The 19045-nt window shown below is 38.9% G+C and overlaps 1 protein-coding gene across 2 annotated transcripts in view; it reads right to left on the reverse strand.

Annotated features, from left to right (window-relative positions):
- The window catches only part of ERMP1 (endoplasmic reticulum metallopeptidase 1), a 59817-nt gene extending 41659 nt beyond the window's left edge, over nt 1-18158 (reverse strand). For both annotated transcript variants that reach the window (XM_032291075.1, XM_032291076.1), the window contains exons 1-6: nt 17730-18158; nt 15726-16027; nt 10260-10387; nt 9380-9485; nt 975-1121; nt 209-301 (exon numbers count right to left, since the gene is read on the reverse strand). In XM_032291075.1, the coding sequence (XP_032146966.1) occupies nt 209-301; nt 975-1121; nt 9380-9485; nt 10260-10387; nt 15726-16027; nt 17730-18079 (1126 nt within the window). In that variant the 5' untranslated portion in view covers nt 18080-18158. The remainder of the gene's footprint in view (nt 1-208; nt 302-974; nt 1122-9379; nt 9486-10259; nt 10388-15725; nt 16028-17729) is intronic.
- Between the last annotated feature and the right edge of the window lie 887 nt (nt 18159-19045).

The raw sequence follows: 19045 nt of genomic DNA on the forward strand, positions 1-19045 counted from the left end.
TCCTCACAATGAATACTCCTGACCTTAATTGCTACACTAGACTACAGGACTAAAATTCAAGATCTCAACTCTCCAACTCCAAAGCCCTCGCTCATTCACACTGTATACTGCCTCTTTAATGCACAGGCCACAGAATATGAACACGTTTATGTATTATCCCTAATATTCCATGTTAGTATATATCAGAAGTCTAAATTAGAATACCAACCTGCTCTCTGAATGGAATCTGTAAGAATTCTGTCCGCTGTGTCATACTTGGTATGATAAATGTATCCATTCTCAATAAAAGCTAAGTCTATTCCTAAGATATATAGAAAAAAAAAAGTCATTTTTGCTTTAAAGATCAACCTTGCTTTAGGCCTATTTGTTTAATAAATTCCTAGAAGACAAAATGTCAAAGCAGTGGCATGACTGCTTTGTCACATTTACAAATGAATGACATAAATTATCTTCCAAATTCTTACACAACCTATAGCTTTGGTACATAATTTGATACATAATGATTGAAGAAGTGTATTACTCCATAGGGAGGCATTAAAAGTCACACAGCAAGGGTAGGAATATTGAGTTGGGGAGGCCATCAAAATTTTGCCACCTATGTTCTTGCCAGGCCAGAGCCAAATTTAACTTCAAATAAGACAAGCTGCCAAAGGAGTTGGCAAAGCAAGATCACAACGAAAAGACCCCTGAAGGATCTATTACCATCTTCGGGAAGGAGGTGCTAAACAGTTCTTCCCTGTTCTTCTGTCACATTATGAGGCAAGATGACATATTCTAGAGGAGGCAAGCATTTAAATTAGTATGGAGTTTTAAAAAGGAAAGCATTAGGAACTCTGTTTTAGTGAGTCAGAATGTATATTTCTCAGATGAAGAAATTGTTTTAGAAAATGCTGTTTACTCATAAACTTTCAAGATTAAAACTTGCTTGTGATAAATAAATGTTGCACAATAGGCCGTAACCATTGACAATATACCTGGGATGTTCCCAAAATCCCTGTAGATACGAAAGTCAGTATCTGAAGGAATGATTCCACTCTGAAAAACCTCCTGAGCCACCACAGAAGCAAAAGGGTGTTTCGCTGCTGAAACATAAGCTTGAACCAACCAAGGATTTTCAGGACCTAAAATGAAATGTGACAACACAATAGAAGGTTATTCTGGCAATTTTTTTTTTTAAACACACTAATGTTTTTCAACACATTGAAAACAGTAACAGTGGTAGTTTGGGAAGATTGGTTCAAAATATATCTTTTCATCCCTTTTTCTGTAGTTTCCAATGTTTCTCTTATATGTGTGTCTGACTTTTAGAAAAAATAACCTCTTGTGAAAATAAAATTATTTTAAAGTATAAAATAACAGCAATACAAAAAGCCTGTCTGGGCCGGGTACAGTGGCTCACGCCTGTAATCCCAGCACTTTGGGAGGCCAATGCAGGCAGATCACAAGGTGAAGGGATCAAGACCATCCCAGACAACATGGAGAAACCTCATCTCTACTAAAAATACAAAAATTAGCTGGGCGTGGTGGTGCACAACTGTATTCCCAGCTACTCGGGGGACTGAGGCAGGAGAACTGCTTGAACCTGGGAGGCAGAGGGTTGCAGTGAACCAAAATCACACCACTGCACTCCAGCCTAGCAACAGAGCAAGACTCCATCTTAACAACAAAAAAAAACAAAATAACAGTCTGTCTGAAAATGAAAGATCATTCATAAATCTATCATCCTAAAATACCTATTATCAATTTTATATCTTTAATTTTCTAATATAGGATTGTATATAGCTATACTCAATGAAGATATATATACTTTGTACATTATTTTTTCACTTAACATTATATTAAATGCATTCTCCTATATTGCTAGATACAAATTGGATATACATTATCTGAAATGCCTGGGAGCAGAAGAGTTTTGGATTTTTGACTTTTTTGGATTTTGGAATGTCTGCATTATACTGGTCAGCATCCTTAATCCAAAAATCCAAAATCAGAAATGCTCCAATGAACATTTTTTTTGAGCATCAGCTCAAAAAGTTTTGAATTGTAGAACATTATGGATTTCAAATTTTCAGGTTAGGGATGCTCAATATGTAATACAATAATCATTTTGATAACTGCTTAACATTTCAGTGAATATGCCATAAAGTTCCTTGCTACTTTTTATAATTTGTCATTATTAATAATTTTCCATCTGCATCTCATACATCTACAGTTTTCAAACAGGAGTTTTCCCTTTAGGATAGTGGGATAAATTGTATTATAATTTATATAATTATAATTATGTAATTATATGTATAATTATATAATTATTCACTCTTCCCTCCCTGAAAAAGGATTATACATTCCTACTCTTGCCACATAACTTGTAATGCCTGCCTGGAGAACGAGTATGTACTCTTTTTTTCTGTACCTACTAACTGCAGGCATGAATACATTACTTGCTCTGGGCAACAGAGTGTATGGTAGAATGACATGACCCTCAACTGAGCAGACTTCACAAAGGCATTAACATCATTCACACCTATCTTTAACTTTGATTTGTGAGATCAATACATCCCTAACAGGGGTTTCTCCTTCAGCCTGGATCCCAGAATGAATAAGACACATGGAATATAATAACCATGGATCATAACTGCAGTTATTCAGAAAACAGAATGCAATACAAGCAAGAAATAAGCCTTTCCTGTTGTAAACCACTAGGATTTGGGGGTCGTTACCACAAAATTTAGCAACAGATTCACTGATGTAAACAGACCAAGTAACTGAATGTCAGGGAATCTAATAATATTATTTTTGTAACTTCACAGATTATAAAATTGCTTTCCTACATTTTAAAAAAATGACCAAGGCTGGATGCAGTGGCTCACACATGTAATCCCAGCACTCTGGGAGGCCAAAATGGGCAGAGCACCTCAGGTTAGGCATTCAAGACCAGCCTGGCCAACACGGCAAAACCCTGCCTCTACTAAAAATGCAAAAATTAGCCAGGCATGGTGGCGCATGCCTGTAATCCCAGCTGCTTGGGAGGCTAAGGCAGGAGAATCACTTAAACCAGGGAGGCAGAAGTTGCAGTGAGCCAAGACTGCACCACTGCACTCCAGCCTGGGTGACAGAGTGAGACTCCATCTCAAAAAATAAAAATAATATTTAAAAAATTAAAAATGAACAAAAAAAGCAGAGAGACACTACAGAAAAAGACATATAGGTAACCCAGATACTGGAGTTATCAGACACAGATTTTTTAAATGATTAATATGTTTTTAAAAACGCAGATAATATCAATTTTACCAGACAAGTGTAATCCATTTAAAAGAGTCAAAATGACTCGGGATGCTCCTGGTTTGTCCATCTACCGCTTTGATTCCTTGGATCCCACCCATTCTTTCACTTTAAGAAAAAAACAAATAATTGTTGCAGAGGTCTCTGCATTTTGCAGCTGCCCTTTTGTAAGAAGCACTTTTCCCAAATAAAACAATTTAAAAAAAATCCTAGAACTGAAAAACACAACTGATGTTGAGAATTTTAATAAATGGGCTTAAGACAAAGTTTAATACAGCAGCAGAACGGATTAAAATTAAAGCAGAGAAATAAAAAAAGGTTGGAAAATACACAAATGTGAGCAATTAGAGTCCCAAAAGAACAGAAGATAGAATGGAGAAGACAAATGCTTTAACACTTAATGGCCAAGAATCTTCCAAAACTCATAGAATTCAAGCATGAATTTAAAAAGGTCTTCCAACCCCAAACAAAATAAATACAAAGAAAAACCGTATCTGGCAGTATTTGCTTTTGAATACTATTCCCCACCAAAAGAAACCAAGTCTTCTTAGAGAAATGGCTGATTCCAGGTCTGGGACTACCAAAGGAAAAAGTAAGTTGAAACACCTGTGTCAAAAAGCAAGCCAGTGCTATAAGAGACTCAGGCACTGGTTTGAAGTAGACACCACTGGCCTAAACTGGGACAATTCATGCAACAAAATAGTAACAGGATATATAATCTACAGAGTAAAATTAAAATATATAAGGTACTGAAATAACAAAAGAATGGAAATTGGAAAGCATTCCTTCTAACAGAATTCCAACTATTATCTACAGGAAGAATGATGGAGCCAGAAACTCAGCATTTGCATTTGGTAAACATTATAATAAAAATGCTTGGGGACAAGAGCCATCCATGATTGCTAAAACTAAGATCAAAGTTTTATGGCAAACAAGATATTTACTTAAAGTAGCTATCACTAAGGGGAAAACAGTAACTTGTACAAAGAAAGAAATAATAGAAAAACCTGGCAAATAAGTATCTTAATCTAACAATGAAAATGTAATATCAATAATTAATAATGAGATAAATAGATACTACATGCCTCCTGATGTGATGCACTGAGAAGGACACAAGTACAAAAGGAAAAAAAAATGATGGGGACATACACAGATTATGAGACTTTATCATATTAAATACTATATTATTACTCTGATATTAATAAATTTACACTAAAAAATATGAAAACTGTACCGAAAAACAGGTAAAGCCAAACTATAATTAATTATCTTAAAAATTAGGATAACAGTTCCTTTTAAATGGGAGGGAGTTGTATTTGAGAAGAGAGAGATTAAAAAAACCGCCTAGGTGGGCAAGGCAATCCACCCTCTTTCATGAGGCAGGGTTGGAAAGATTTTCACCTTACAATAATTAAGTCTTCAACTTTTTTTTTGACATGTGTTAAATAATGATTATGATTTACTTAACAATGCATGTTAATTAAATGCTATATTTGATCCCAGATGTTTTAAATGGCTAGGACATTAATGGAACAAATAGAAAAATCTAAATATGCATTGTTTATTATAGTTTATTGTTTATTATAGCATATAATCAATGTTCGGTTATAGAAGAGCATGTTTCTTTTATCTGAGATGATCATCCTGAGATTGTTGATTGACATAATTTTTCGGACTGGTGCCACCCTTGTTGTTGATCTTTGTAGCCAAGGATAATTATCTCAAAAAAATAATATAATCCTCTTCATTTTTCCTTTAAAAACTTTTGTCTTCCTTTACTGCCCTAGTTTACTCTGGCACACAGTTTCACATAGTTTACCATGGCACATGTATTCCTACCACAATGCCCATTACTAAATAAATGCCATCTTTGAGAGTCTCCCTCTGTCCATTATTTAGATTAACAACTTCACATACATTACACTAAGTTAAAAAAAAAAAAATACAGACACAAAGACCACGTATTGTATGATTACATTTATATGAAATGTCTACAATAGGCAAATCTTTAGAGACACAAAGTAGACAGGTAGTTGCCTAGGGATGGGGGAAAACGGGAATGACTGCTAGTGAGTTTCCTATTTGGGATGATAAAAACATTCTAAAATTGATTATGATGATGATTGCACAACTGTGAATTACAGATCTCAATAAAGCTGTAATTTAAAAAAAAGAAACAGTACTAAAGAAGGCTATAGGCCAGGCGTGGTGGTTCACACCTGTAATCCCAGCACTTTGGGAAGCTGAGGAGGCGGACCACCTGAACTCAGGAGTTCGAAGCCAGCCTGGCCAACATGGAGAAACCTCGTCTCTACTAAAAATACAAAAATTAGCCAGGTGTGGTGGTGCACACCCATAATCCCAGCTACATGGAGGGCTGAGGCAGGAAAATCACTTGATCCTGGGAGGCGGAGGGTGCAGTGAGCTGAGATCACACCACTGCACTCCAGTCTGGGCAACAGAGCAAGACTCCATCTCAAAAAAAAAAAAAAAAAACGTGGCTATAAAGTAGCAGTTAGAATATGATTCTATTTTTGCAAGAAATATATATACACATATATACATATATATTAATGTTTGCACTTAGAAGAAAATCCAGAAAAGTACAGACTAAACTATAACCCTGGTTTGCTCTGGATGGCAGAATTACAGGGACATGAATATTTTCTCAAAAGGAAAATATAATTCTGTGACCCTTTTGCAATCAAGCCTCACTCATTCATGAAATGAGGTCACTGGTCTGATAAAATCAAGTCATTCTTTCTGGCCCTTCTTAAAAATTACGTAGTAATGATTATTCTAGTCACTAAAAACTCTCCAAATGAATGTCTATTTCTGAACTGACAATGGAGTTCTAGAGCACAAACTGTTTTAAACAAAAAGTTTCCAGGATAGGACAAATATCACACAGAAAAAGAAGTCTGGTTTAAAAAGCTGAGGACAGCATGATCTGGCATACACTCTCAAGCACAACTCCAAACCCAGGCGGGCCTTTATCCTCTTTTAGTTAAACATGCAAATAACACTAACTAGCTTTTTGAAAGCCATCCCCACGAGAAAGGTAGTCTTTTGTAGGCAGTGGCATTAAAAGAGAGAGAGAGATGCTGGGAAAGGTATTAGAATGTCAGAAAGCACCCAGAAAGCTTTCAGGCATGCAGTTTGGCCATAATAATAAGCTCCAAAATCTGGAGGAAAAAAAATCATGTAAGAATTCAGAGAAAAGAGGGAGATCGTCTCTTCAAATCTTTAGTAGGGTGCTCCTCAAAAAAAAAAAAATTAACTTTGAAATATGGGGATTTTAAAATGAGTAAATCATTTAAATTTTATGTTTACACTAGCGAGTCATAAATCTGTTTTTTGCTTTATTATTAAAGTGATCATATACATTGCAAAAGTTTCAATACATAAAATTATAAGAGTATAAGTAATGCATTAATGACAATCAATTCCTGTCTTAAATTCATGAAACAACAGAGAATTTAAACTGTTGTTTTACCTTTAACCCAGTCCTCCATTTAAGTGACACTTACCCCCTACCAGCAACTGCTCAACATGTAGGAAGGACCAACATTAACAGTTTGTATACATCCTTTTAGATAATGTAATTATTTTTAGAATTTATGCCGCTGCAGAATTTTTATCTAAAACCATATACATTTAATAAAAAGAGTAAGGACTCTGGGCTAGGCAGGTCTACCAAAAGTGAATACTTAATAGATGTAAATAAGTAACGGCTAGTCAATCTGGACCTGACTAGGCATTAGTAAGTGTGTTTTAAACTCTCTGGACTACACATATGTAAAATATGTTAATATATGTGCATAAAGTACTTATGCATTAATATGTATGTACATACAAAAAAATCCAGGAAGGGTAGATTAAACAATAAGGCTGGTTTTTCTCTGGATAGGAGTGTAGGGGTAAGGTGCTGTGATAACATATTAAAAGCGTGGAGATGAAAGCACTTAACATATATATAGTACACTTCAACCTGGAAAATAAACATATACACTCCTCCCTACCTGGAGCCCTGAGATTTTTCACAAGAGGAAAGAAAAACTGAGTGTCCTCTCTGCTTACAGTATTTTCTTTTGCTGCTTTTTGATCTGGTGGTTGTTATCTGTACGTGTTCCTTCTATCTTGAGTGACATCCAAGAAAAAGAAAGAGGCTGGGCGTGGTGGCTCATGCCTGTAATCTCAGCACTTTGAGAGGCTGAAGCAGGCGATTGCTTGAGCTCAGGAGTTAGAGACCAGCCTGGGCAACCTGGCCAAATTCCATCTTTACAAAAAATAAAGTAACAAATTATGCAGTCCCAGCTACTCAGGAAGCTGAGGTGGCAGGATCTCTTGAGCCCTCAAGGCAGAGGTTGTAGTGAGATGAGATCATACCACTGCATTCCCGCCTGGGTGACAGAGTGAGACCCTGCTCAAAAATCTATCTATCTATCTATCTATCTATCTATCTATCTATATATATATATATATATATATATGTCGATAATAGTGTAGAATCTACTTACTCCTGCAGATATTAGATCCCTGCTTTTTCTCATTAAAGAGTAAAGAGTAACAAAGGAGAAAGATTTGAGACTTAAAAATAGAACCTTGCTGCTTCTGACATCATGACCTTGAGATTCTCAAATGCTTAGCTGAAGTAAAATATACATACATTTTGAAAGATAAAAGCTTAAAATAAGATCAATGGAGACTATTAAAATACAGTATTGTTTAGATTACCAAGACATACTTAGCATAGCCTCATAATTTAAATAAAATTAGGTCTTAAGAGGGTGCTACAAAACCAGTTCCCACATCATCTTACTTCCCCCAGCCCACCTCGGCATGCCAACACACTATTCAACATTAAAACATCTAGCAAATGCTACATTTCTGGATAAAATGCATTCTAACAGGGCAGGGAGATGGAATGGAACTTCTAATGTCAAATTTTAGTATGCCTGACTAAACAAATCTATGAGCTTTGAATTTTGTTAACAAAAACAGTTAAAACCCATGTATGCCTGAGGCTGCAATTTTTTGAATTTTCGCATGTGTGAAAAATCAGACCTTGGTGACCACCTTGAGCAGAAAGATATAAATAACTCACACAGGCTTAGTGTTTCAATAATGGGACACTAGGCATAAATGGGCTAAGCTGATATTTATCAACTCTATCCTGCTATCCTTAGAAAAATTTAATCATAAAACTAAAACTATTTCTCTAGGCCTGGCATGGTGATTCACGCTTGTAATCCCAGCACTTTGGGAGGTCAAGGCAAGAGGATCACTTGAACCCAGGAGTTTGAGATCAGCCTAGGCAACACAATGGGAGCCTGTCTCTACAAAAACATTTTAAAATTAGCCAAGCGTGATGGCAAGCACCTGCAGTCCCAGCTACTCAAGAAGCTGAGGCAGGAGAATCACTTGAACCCAAAAGGTAAAGGCTTCATGACAGCACCACTGCACTTGAGCCTGGGTGACAGAGCACAGCTCTGTCTCTAAAAAAATAAATAAATAAAACAAAAATTCTTCTGGCTGAGCAAGTATTTTTAACATTCCATTAAATCAATGATAAATTTAAACTTGTTAAACTACAGTAAATTTTCTCATTTTAACTCACGAAATGATTGACATTTAAAATTATATCATAATCACCCATGATGGCTAAAATTTCACTACCTATATAACAATCTAGTTGGAGGTTGAGAACAAAGTCTCTGCACCTGAACTGTCTAGGTTCAAACTGCACTCTGCCATTAACCAACTGTGAAACCTTATGCAAGTATAATCTTTCTGGACTCAGTTTCATCTCTAAAATGGAAATAACAGTACTTATCTTACATGTTGCTTGGAGAATTCATTGACTTAATATATACAAAATGCTTTCAACAACACTTGGCATATAATAAGCACTATACAAGTGTTACATGCTATATTATTTTGTTCAATATTTTTAATAAAGACAAGCTAACACCACCTCATGCTTTCAGAATGTTCATTCAAAAGACTGTTTATTAAAGAGATTACTTATAACCGAAAACTTCCAACTTTTATAAAAACTAGAATTGCATTGAAATATACAACCCGCTGTCTCACATACCTGTTTGGAACACAAGTTCTTTCCCTCCTACACCTGCTGCCTCCAGGTTAATGAATGCACGAATCAAGCTAGCCCACGGGTGCTGAGTAATGAAACCATGACTGGCCTTAATGAGAAGGAAAGAAAACAAACATTTGTTAAACAATTTTAAACTATCAGTCCTGATTTTGCTTAAACACAGAGAGCCTATTTGGATGAGGTAAGGAATATGAAAACAAAATAATCACTCTTCAACGGCAGTATCCAAAGACATTTTCTGTTTCTTTTTCTATGCATAAAGGCTATGCACATCATGGGTTTGGAAAGTCACCCATCACAGAAGGCAGCCAGATTACCATTAGTGGTGCCAAATAATATCCCTGGTAAGTACAAGACTGTGCAAAAGAAAAGGCAAAGAGGGCTGGGCACGGTAGCTCATGCCGGTAATCCCAAAACTTTGGGTGGCCAAGGTGGGAAGATCACCTGAGCTTGGGAGTTTGAGACCAGCCTGGGCAACATAGCAAGAACCCATTTCTTTTTAAAAAGAAAAAAAAAGAGAACAGAAGAGACAATCCATATGGCTGGGCATTTGTTTGTGCCTGTCTCAAAACATCTCTGAAACTTCGATGTCAAAGAAAACCTGAGGAGGGTAATTATGCCATCAAAGAGCCCTTCTGTGAATCAAACACTGCCACAATGATCCACTGGGAGAAGTTTTCCAAATATTAAACATCTCTACATAAATGGTTGTGAATTTTTTATTTAGTATTTAGTGTATATATAGTATTTTTTGGATATTATTTTATACTACCCACAGGAGTAATAAAAAATACATTTAAGTGTTGGCTATTATTATTCTCGTCCTTATTCAAGTCTAATAATTAAAACAGTAAAATCTCACTTGCAAGACATTTTCCTCAGCACCATTAAAGAGAAATATGACAGCATGATGTAAGGCTTCTGAAGATGTTGACAAGACACGAAGGACCTCCAGCATCACTGAGCAGCTAACTGCATCATCGCTGGCACCTTTAAATCAGAAAAACAGATTTGCTCCTCAGACTTTAAAATCTTTACAACATGACCCATTAGGACTAGGAATGGAGTTTTTTTTTCCCCAGAGAAGCATCACAATAGCCGCATGACCAGAAGCAAAGCTCTGTCATCATCAGGTGACAATTACATCCACCAGCAGCAAGTTCCATGACAGGATCTTTGTCTGGTTTGCTCACTGACTTACTCTCAATGCCTACAACCAGGCCTGACCCACCACAGTCACTCAGTTAGTGTCTGCTAAATAAAGCAACCTGAGGGGACTTAATGTCATACTAGAAACTGGTATTCTCAATAAACCAAAGAAATCTGTTGCATTCTTTACCCGTATTCCATATCCTCTCTAATAATCTCACTTCCAGTGCTCACAGCTTCCTGCATCATCTCCCACTGCACCCACTCCTTTCTTGCTTGTTTTCCTGCCAGAATCATAAAAGCTGCACAGAGAAGTCATTTTAGACGGTGTAACATTCCTTTAAAGTTTCTCCAAGGGGAATATGTGATGAAAAAGTGTAAAGAAAATACCTAACAAGACAGAGGAAAAAAGACTAATGATCTAAGTAGTATTCTTGGTCCCAGAACACGTACTCAGTTGAACCTCTGAACCTCTTGATTCAGAAACTGTGTATGTTTATAAAAACTAACTATAAAAATGACTTCACTGTCTTGCTTTTTTAAAGCTCTGTAAGAGGCAGTTCAAGGAACTGATTGGATATTTGGTGATACCAAGGAATTATTGTTAGTTTTTTTTTAGGTGAGGCAATTGGTGGTATTATATCAAAAAAGGGCCCTTATCTTATAGCAATACAGACTGAAATATTTTTAGAGAGGAACTAATACAGCTAAGATCTGCTTCAAAATAATCAAGAAGTTGGGAGGGTAGTGGCAGGAAAGAAACAAGATCAGACTGCTGAAGCTGGGGGATAAGTACATTGGGGTTCATTAAACAATTCCGCTTTTTGAATATATTTGAAATTTTCCATAACAAAAAAGAGTAATCGAAGTCAATAAGCACTATCATAACTCAGGCAATAACATTTCCGGGTTTAAAAACTGAGAAGCAGAGTGCCAAAGAGTTTAGCATAGATTTGAGAGCAAGAAAGACATGGAAGTCAATTTGAGCTCTATCACTTTACTCCACTATTTCCTGGTTTAAAGAGCAAGCTAATGATACCTACCTCACAGGTTTGTTATAAGGGTCATATCAGATAATGCCCGGTGCCTAGCACCTGGGAGGCATTTAATATTCATTTTCCCTTCTCTTTGCAAATCTGAGGAAGGCTCTGTAGCTAGCTAAAATTAAAATGCTGTTTGGGCTCTGTTAAATTCCAGACCCCATTCCTACTTCAGAAGAAATCTTTTTTTTTTTTTTTTTTTTTTGAGATGAGGTTTCGCTCTTGTTGCTCAGGCTGAAGTACAATGGCAGAATCTCGGCTTACTGCAACCTCTGCCTCCCGGGTTTAAGCAATTCTCCTGCCTCAGCCTCCAGAGTAGCTGAGATTACAGGCATGCGCCACCACACCCAGCTAATTTCGTATTTTTAGTAGAGTCAGGGTTTCACCATGTTGGCCAGGCCAGTCTCAAACTCCTGACCTCAGGTGATCTGCCCACCTCAGCCTCCCAAAGCACTGGGATTACAGGTGTGAGCCACCATGTCAGACCGAAACTACTTATTAACCACACTTGTCTAAGTGATGATTACTGGTCTATATTTCAATCTAAGTGAAACAAAGTAATAAGTATCTAATCACTACCAAATAGAAAATGTTGCTATTAGCAAAAAGTGTCACCCTCCAAAACCCTCATGAAATAAACCCTTTTTTTGACACTGTGAGTTACTTTACAATAGAAAGCAAATAATAAAATGTTTCTTAATTCAAAAAAAGAGAAAGGGAAATTCAAAGGTATCTATACAGGGTTGATTAAAAAGTTAAATTGTCCATTCAGTATCCCCTATTTTAAGGTTCTGGTGTGTTAGAAGAGAACTACAGAAGGGTCAAATATCTTTGAGAAAGTGAAGGAAAGTTAAGAGGACAGTCTTACAAGAGCTAGGTGGTTAACTGACATCCCTTTCCATTTAGAATTAACCTTGAAATTGAAGCCACCCACAAAATAACTCAATGCCTCTTCTACCAACGACCTGGAACCACACAGCAGACTCAAAAAGATAATTAAGGCTTTTCTGTGGATAACATTACTCCTAATTGGTATCAATTCCTGAGTCCTAGATACACAGCTGAGAACATAAAAAGAAAAAAGAAGTACTTCAATTAGGCCATCCACCAAAAGGATCTAGGTGATAGTCTATTTCAGGGGTGTCCGATCTTTTGGCTTCCATGGGCCACATTAGGAGAAGAACTGTCTTGGGCCACATATAAAATACACTAACACTAACAACTATTGATGAGTTTAAAAAAAAAAAAAATTACAGAAAGTCTCATGTTTTGAGAAAGTTTACAAATTTGTTTTGGAGCACATTCAAAGCTGCCCAGGGTCGCTAGCTGGACAAGATTGGTCTACTTGATGAATATGTGAAACACTATTTTTAACAATTTATTATTGACAGAAATTTCCTTGAGATTGTTGCTAAGGGTATTCTTATAAAATTTTAGTTAAAAGTAGGTTCTAGGCCAGGCACAGTGGCTCCCACCTGTAATCCTAGCACTTGAGAGGATGAGGTAGAATTATCACTTGAGGAGTTCAAGGCTAGCCTGGGCAACAAAGTGAGAACTTGTCTCTATTATTTAAAAAGGAAAAACAATAAAAAGTGCATTCTAATGACTCAGAACAATGCTGACCTTTAATTATTAGACTGCACATGTACAATTTGTAACATTTGGCACTATGTTTGTAAAGGAGAACTTAATATGCCACTCCAAAATACGTCCCTTTGGCATATGGGTTATTTTAAGCTGAAGGCAACTGAGAAGTAGGTACTATACAAAAAAGCTCTCTGCCCTCCCCTTATTTGCCTAAAAGCAGGTTATAAATTTACCAAGGTGTCCCGCTTCCCGTCTTCACCAGGAAGTACAAAGGTTGATCATGAAAGACAACTTTAAACTCTTAGCGGCCTGGTGACAGCACAAGAGGAATCTATATGACACTTTATTAACATTTATGTACCATTTACTTGCCTTCCTACAATTTGCCACCCCTGGAGACTCAAGGTACTTTTCCTTTCTTTTGTCACTTCTCTAAAAATGCATTGTTTTGTTAAAGATGCTACATAAGCCAGATTGCTAAGCCACCTCTTTGAGATTTACTCATTTTCCCTGAGTATCTCCCATGTACATGAAGTGCATGTGTTAATAAACATCTATTTGATTTTTCTCTTTTTTAGCTTGTCTTGTGTTACAGGGGTCCACCAGTTAAAAACTACGAATGGTAGAAGGGAAACTGTTTTCTTTTATCCCTACATTTGCTTCTAATTCTTATATACATAGCCTTCTTATATAAAGTTAAGCAACCATGGTGTTTATTTGCCCCTTCCCAGAATTTAAGCATCGCTAATAGTGGGCAAAGGGTGACATTTATTACTGTTTTTAAATGGACATTAAAAAAAAAAACCACAGTGGTGGCTGGGTGCGGTGGCTCACGCCTGCAATCCCAGCACTTCTGGAGGCTGAGGCAGGTGGATCACTTGAGGTAAGGAGTTCAAGGCCAGCCTGGCCAACATGGTAAAACCCCGTCACTACCAAAAATATAAAAAAATTAGCTGAGTGTGATGGCACAGTAGGAGAACCACTTGAACTCTGGAGGCAAGGATGCAGTGAGATGAGATTGTGCCACTGCACTCCAGTCTGGCGACAGAGTGAGACTCAGTCTCATAAAAAAAAAAAAACCACTGGTTACCCCAGTAGCACACAAAAGTACTTCTGGCTTATTTATCCTGATTTTTGAAAATGCTAGTTACATTCTAAATGCAAATGTCAAGCTTTCTAAATGAAGATATTCTAATATGTATCATTTTATCAAACAAATTTTACTTACATTTTGTATAACTCTAGACGTTCAAATTGGGCCTACTATAAGTTCAAGCAATCCAGAAGTGTTAATATTATGTAAGAGTTAATAGAAACTTTTAAAAAACATTTTCCATGCCAGGTACTATTTTAATGTTTTACTTATATTTACCCCTCCCAGTAACACAATTAGGAAAGTACTATTATTTTCTCCATTTCACAGATGAGAAACTAAGAAGTTAAGCAATTTGTGAAATGGAGTATTAACTACACTCTAATATTCTTTTTCCTTTCAAATGCAGCTGACAGAACTGACTGGCCAGGAAATCCAGCACCTTATCCCTGTTTTGTCTCTGATCAGTGATGATCAGCTAAATTTACTCCTGTGTCAAATGAGAGCATTGAGCCAGATGCCATCTCAGGTCTCATCTACCCCTAAAATGCTACACCATTGTAAAATGCTATTTTCTATCCATACTTACAATGTCTTTAACCATTGAAAACAATTTTCTGAAGAATAAATATTTTAATAAATGGAAGTTCAATGTAGGGAATTCTCATTCATTTGACAAATATTTATTATGTCAGGCATTGTCTTAAATGCAAGTGTTCTATTTTGCCGAAGTATTTTCAGAAAAAGATTTACAGATTAATTAGGTACTTTGACAGTATGGCACCCTCAGTGGACCAAAATTCTCACCTTATAGGTCAACAGAATCTGCTATAAGAGCTATCCCCCAAACCACAGCCTGGGACAGCTTTGAATGCAGCCCAATACAAATTCGTAAACTTTCTTAAAACATGAGATTGTTCTGGAATTTTTTTTTTTTTTAGCTCCTCAGCTATTGTTAGTGTATTTTATGTGTGGCCAATGACAATTCTACTTCTTCCAGTGTGGCCCAGGGCAGCCAAAAGATTGGACACGCTTGCTCTAAAACCGTGCATCCCTTGAAGACAGGGACTGTCCTTATCTGGTATCTCCAAAGTCTAGTATAACAGCCAGCTGAGTAAAACACTTTTTAAATGTCAGAACCTAACTCCAGGACACAAGTACACACACACTGTCTGGTAACATTGAGAAGGCTGTTTCAGTCTACGAGGAACTTCCAAATCTTGTCACTGGGCTGCTAGCATTAATACCAAAAAAATAATATTAATAAAGCACTTAAGAGAATACAGAATGGTTAGATCCTAAACTAAATGATACTATCCTAATTATCCTGCTTTCCATTACAAACAAAAAAGGTTTGCCCAAGAAAATGGTCCCCACAATTGCCCAAGTAGCTTGGGTTATGTTAACAAACTTTCTTGGCTGTAACAACTTCCAAATGACTAAAAACACAGGTACATACCTGGTGAGTTTGCTACTGAGTCAAAATGACAGTTTGCCAAGACAGCATGCTGGGCTCCATCTCTGGGTTCCAGCTTTACCGCAACATTGGTGATGTTGTCATAATAGCTTGTAAAACCTCCCAAGAAATCAATGCTAAAAGAGCCTGTGGGCCGTTGCACATCTACTGAAATCCTATGAAGGCTGTTGCTTTGCACTTCAATCAGTTTAATCTGTTCCAAAAGGTAGTGCACTGTCAGAATTTCATTTTCTGGACTTCCTGTAGTCCTGGGACCAATGGAGGTTATGTGTTCAAGATAATCCCTGAAAGTGACCAAAAGAGTAACAAAGGTTTGTAGTTAAAATTGACACTTAGCATGGGTAACTTTTCCAATACACACCGCTTTCTCCCCCAAAAAGCTTAGTTCTTTGACTTCTCATATAAAAAGGACTGCCTTTTATTATTTCAGACACCAAGTGAACATCACTTGTAAGATTCCATGATTTTATTTTTGCCTCCCATGAGTTGACCCCCTCAGTTTTCTCCATCACCCCACTCGCAACTTCTCCCTATATCAAACCAATACAAAGCCTAGGGATGTATTCAAAACGTGTGACCACTGGCAGGGTGCTGTGGCTCACACCTGTAATCCCAGCATTTTAGGAGGCCAAGGCAGGTATATTGTTTGACTCAGGAGTTTGAGACCAGCCTGGGCAACGTGGTGAAACCCCCTCTCTTCTAAAAATGCAAAAACTACTTGGATATAAACTACTACCCGCCTGTAGTCCCAGCTACTCAGAAGGCTGAGAAAGGAGGATTGCCTGAGTCCAGCAGGTGCAGGCTGCAGAGAGCTGAGATGGAGCCACTGCACTCCAGCCTCGGCGACAGAGCCAGACCCTGTCTCAAAAAAACATAACAAAAAAAGTGTTGCTGCTGAAGGCTAAGCAGGATAGAATATAACCCGACTATGCACACTCCTGAAGATTATAGATTCTGGGTTACTGATTTGAAGTACCAGAAACCAACGAGCAAAGATCATCAAGTTAAGAGGTTAAATGGGTTGGGGGGCTTTTGATGAACCCAGCCCTCCTAATTTACACCCAAGGCCTAATAACTTCAATTCAAGCCAAAACCAACTCTACCCCTAATGAAAACAAAAACTTTTTTTGTCTTTTCTGTCTTTTCACTGCATTCCAAGTGGGGAAAGCGGGGGTGGGGGGGCCGGGGGATGGGAGATGTTTCAGAAATCCTTAATAAGCTTGCAACACTTTGCATTCTGAGAACAACTTTTTAGAACACAGCAGCTGCTGAAAACTTTAAGCTAGCTTATCATTTCATGAGCTTTGACACACCTGGGTTACAATACCTATTACTTAATCACCTTTCCTAGCATTCTTAAAGGTGTTTAAAAAAAAAAAAAAAAAAAAGTCAAACCTTACACACTCACTAATCCAAGGAGCCTAAAGATAAACTGCAGGAATCTGAGAATTTATCAGGCTACATACCAAATTTTGACTGGGCTGTGTTCCTGAAAGAGACTCTATAGCTTTCTGATTTGGGGGCTGTGACCCTCAGAAATTTAGAACACTGCCCTAGCTCCTTCCAACACCTTCCGCCCCCAAAGCTAATTGATAAAACGGTCTAGGTGCACAAATTTCACTCTCCATTCCATTTGGAAAGCAGAAGGGCTAAGGAGAGTAAAAAGTGGAAGCTGTTCCATAAGATGGGGAAGACGACTCACCATCAACCATCCGTAAGCAGGGCAGACAGCAGGTGAAAAAGCAGGCTCAATCTACTGGCCACCCCAATCCGCACCACGAGTTCAACGGGGGACAGGCAAGTCCCAGGAATTCAGACCCCAGAAGGACTAGCAGGGTCACCCCACCCACCCCACGTGCAGCCCGGGAGGGGCTAGCAAGTCCTAGCGTTCCGGCAGGGGCGGGTGCACACAGGTGCGGTGCCCCGAAGCCTAGGCAGGAGCCGCAAAGGGACGCGCGGGCCGTGCTAGGAAGGAGCGGCCAGTACCTGGCTTGCAGCGCGTCGAACTCCCCGCGGTGTCCAGCGGCCCCACGCAGCACAAGCTGCTGCAGTGAGAGCTGCACGAGCGTCCGCAGCGCGAGCAGGTAGAGCGCGAGCCCCAGCGCTACGCGCGCCTCAGACAGCCCGGTCCCCGCGCTCTTGCTCGCGCTGCCGCTTCCCCCTGGGCTCCTCTTCCGCGTCCTCCCGCCGCCGCCGCCACCGCACCCATCCACCAGGGGCTCCTGCGCTCGGGCCTCCCTCTCCGGCGGTGGCACGGCCGCTGGTCCCTCCCGACGCTCTCCTCCGACGCGGTGCCTCCTCACAGCCGCCGACTCATAACCCCACTCCATGGCCATGAACCTCAGCTGCCAGCCCAACCGCCCCAGCCCGCGACAGCCCCGGCTGCCGCTGCCGCCGCCGCCGCCGCCGCAGCGCCTCCTATTGAGCGGACGGAAACTGCAGAGGGCCAAACTTCTTCTGATTGGCCCGTCCCGCCGCATCAAGACCAGCTTCTTTGGCAGCTCTCGAGTGGGCACAGCTGCGGGGCCGACCCAGCAGCGGGTGGTGGATACGCCGTCTCCCGCAGGGCTTTTCCAGCCTGCTGTAGGATGGAGATTGCAAAATGGAAAGACACCTATTTACTCAAAACGAGAAACGTGAGAGATCGCCTTCGAAAGAATGCATAAGGCCCTTAAGGTGCACCAGGCAGATAAAGAAAGCAATGGCCTGGATTTCGTAAGGAATATTAGAACATCAGGCTCCAAAACCGTGGGTTCCTGGCTCTTAAAATTAGAAATAAGACTACGCAGAGGAGGCCCAGCCTATTGCTTTCACATGCATAATCTAATCAGATCTTCAGAACTCAGCAACTTAATCTGTGCTATTACTGTCTCCACTTAACAGATAAAGAAAAATAATGGCTATTATTTATTGAATACCTGCTATGAGCTAAGCGCTGGACTAAGTGCTTTAACACATTATCTCATTTAATTATCTTAACACTTAAAAGCAAATATTTTTGTTCCCATCTAATACCTGAGAAACATAGAGATAACAGACGAAGAATGTAAATTTTATGTCATGGGCTCCCAAAACAGCATTCTCTTCCACTACTACATTAGCACTCTGCAAGTGGAGGTTCAGAAAGGCCGTTCTTCCCTTGACGACTCCCTGGAGTGTTAAGAAGCAGAGCCTTGGTTTTAGTGCAGATCCTAGTGATTATCTAGTCTTCTTCCTGGTTGCTGGTACCATGAACCCCTCTGCTCCAAGGTTCTTTGTCCCCAGCTTGGAATTGCCACATTAACATGGTCTCTTAACCTAGA

The sequence above is a fragment of the Sapajus apella genome, unplaced genomic scaffold, assembly GCF_009761245.1.
Source record: "Sapajus apella isolate SASKATOON/1434 unplaced genomic scaffold, GSC_monkey_1.0 scaffold24, whole genome shotgun sequence".
Lineage (NCBI taxonomy): Eukaryota > Metazoa > Chordata > Mammalia > Primates > Cebidae > Sapajus > Sapajus apella.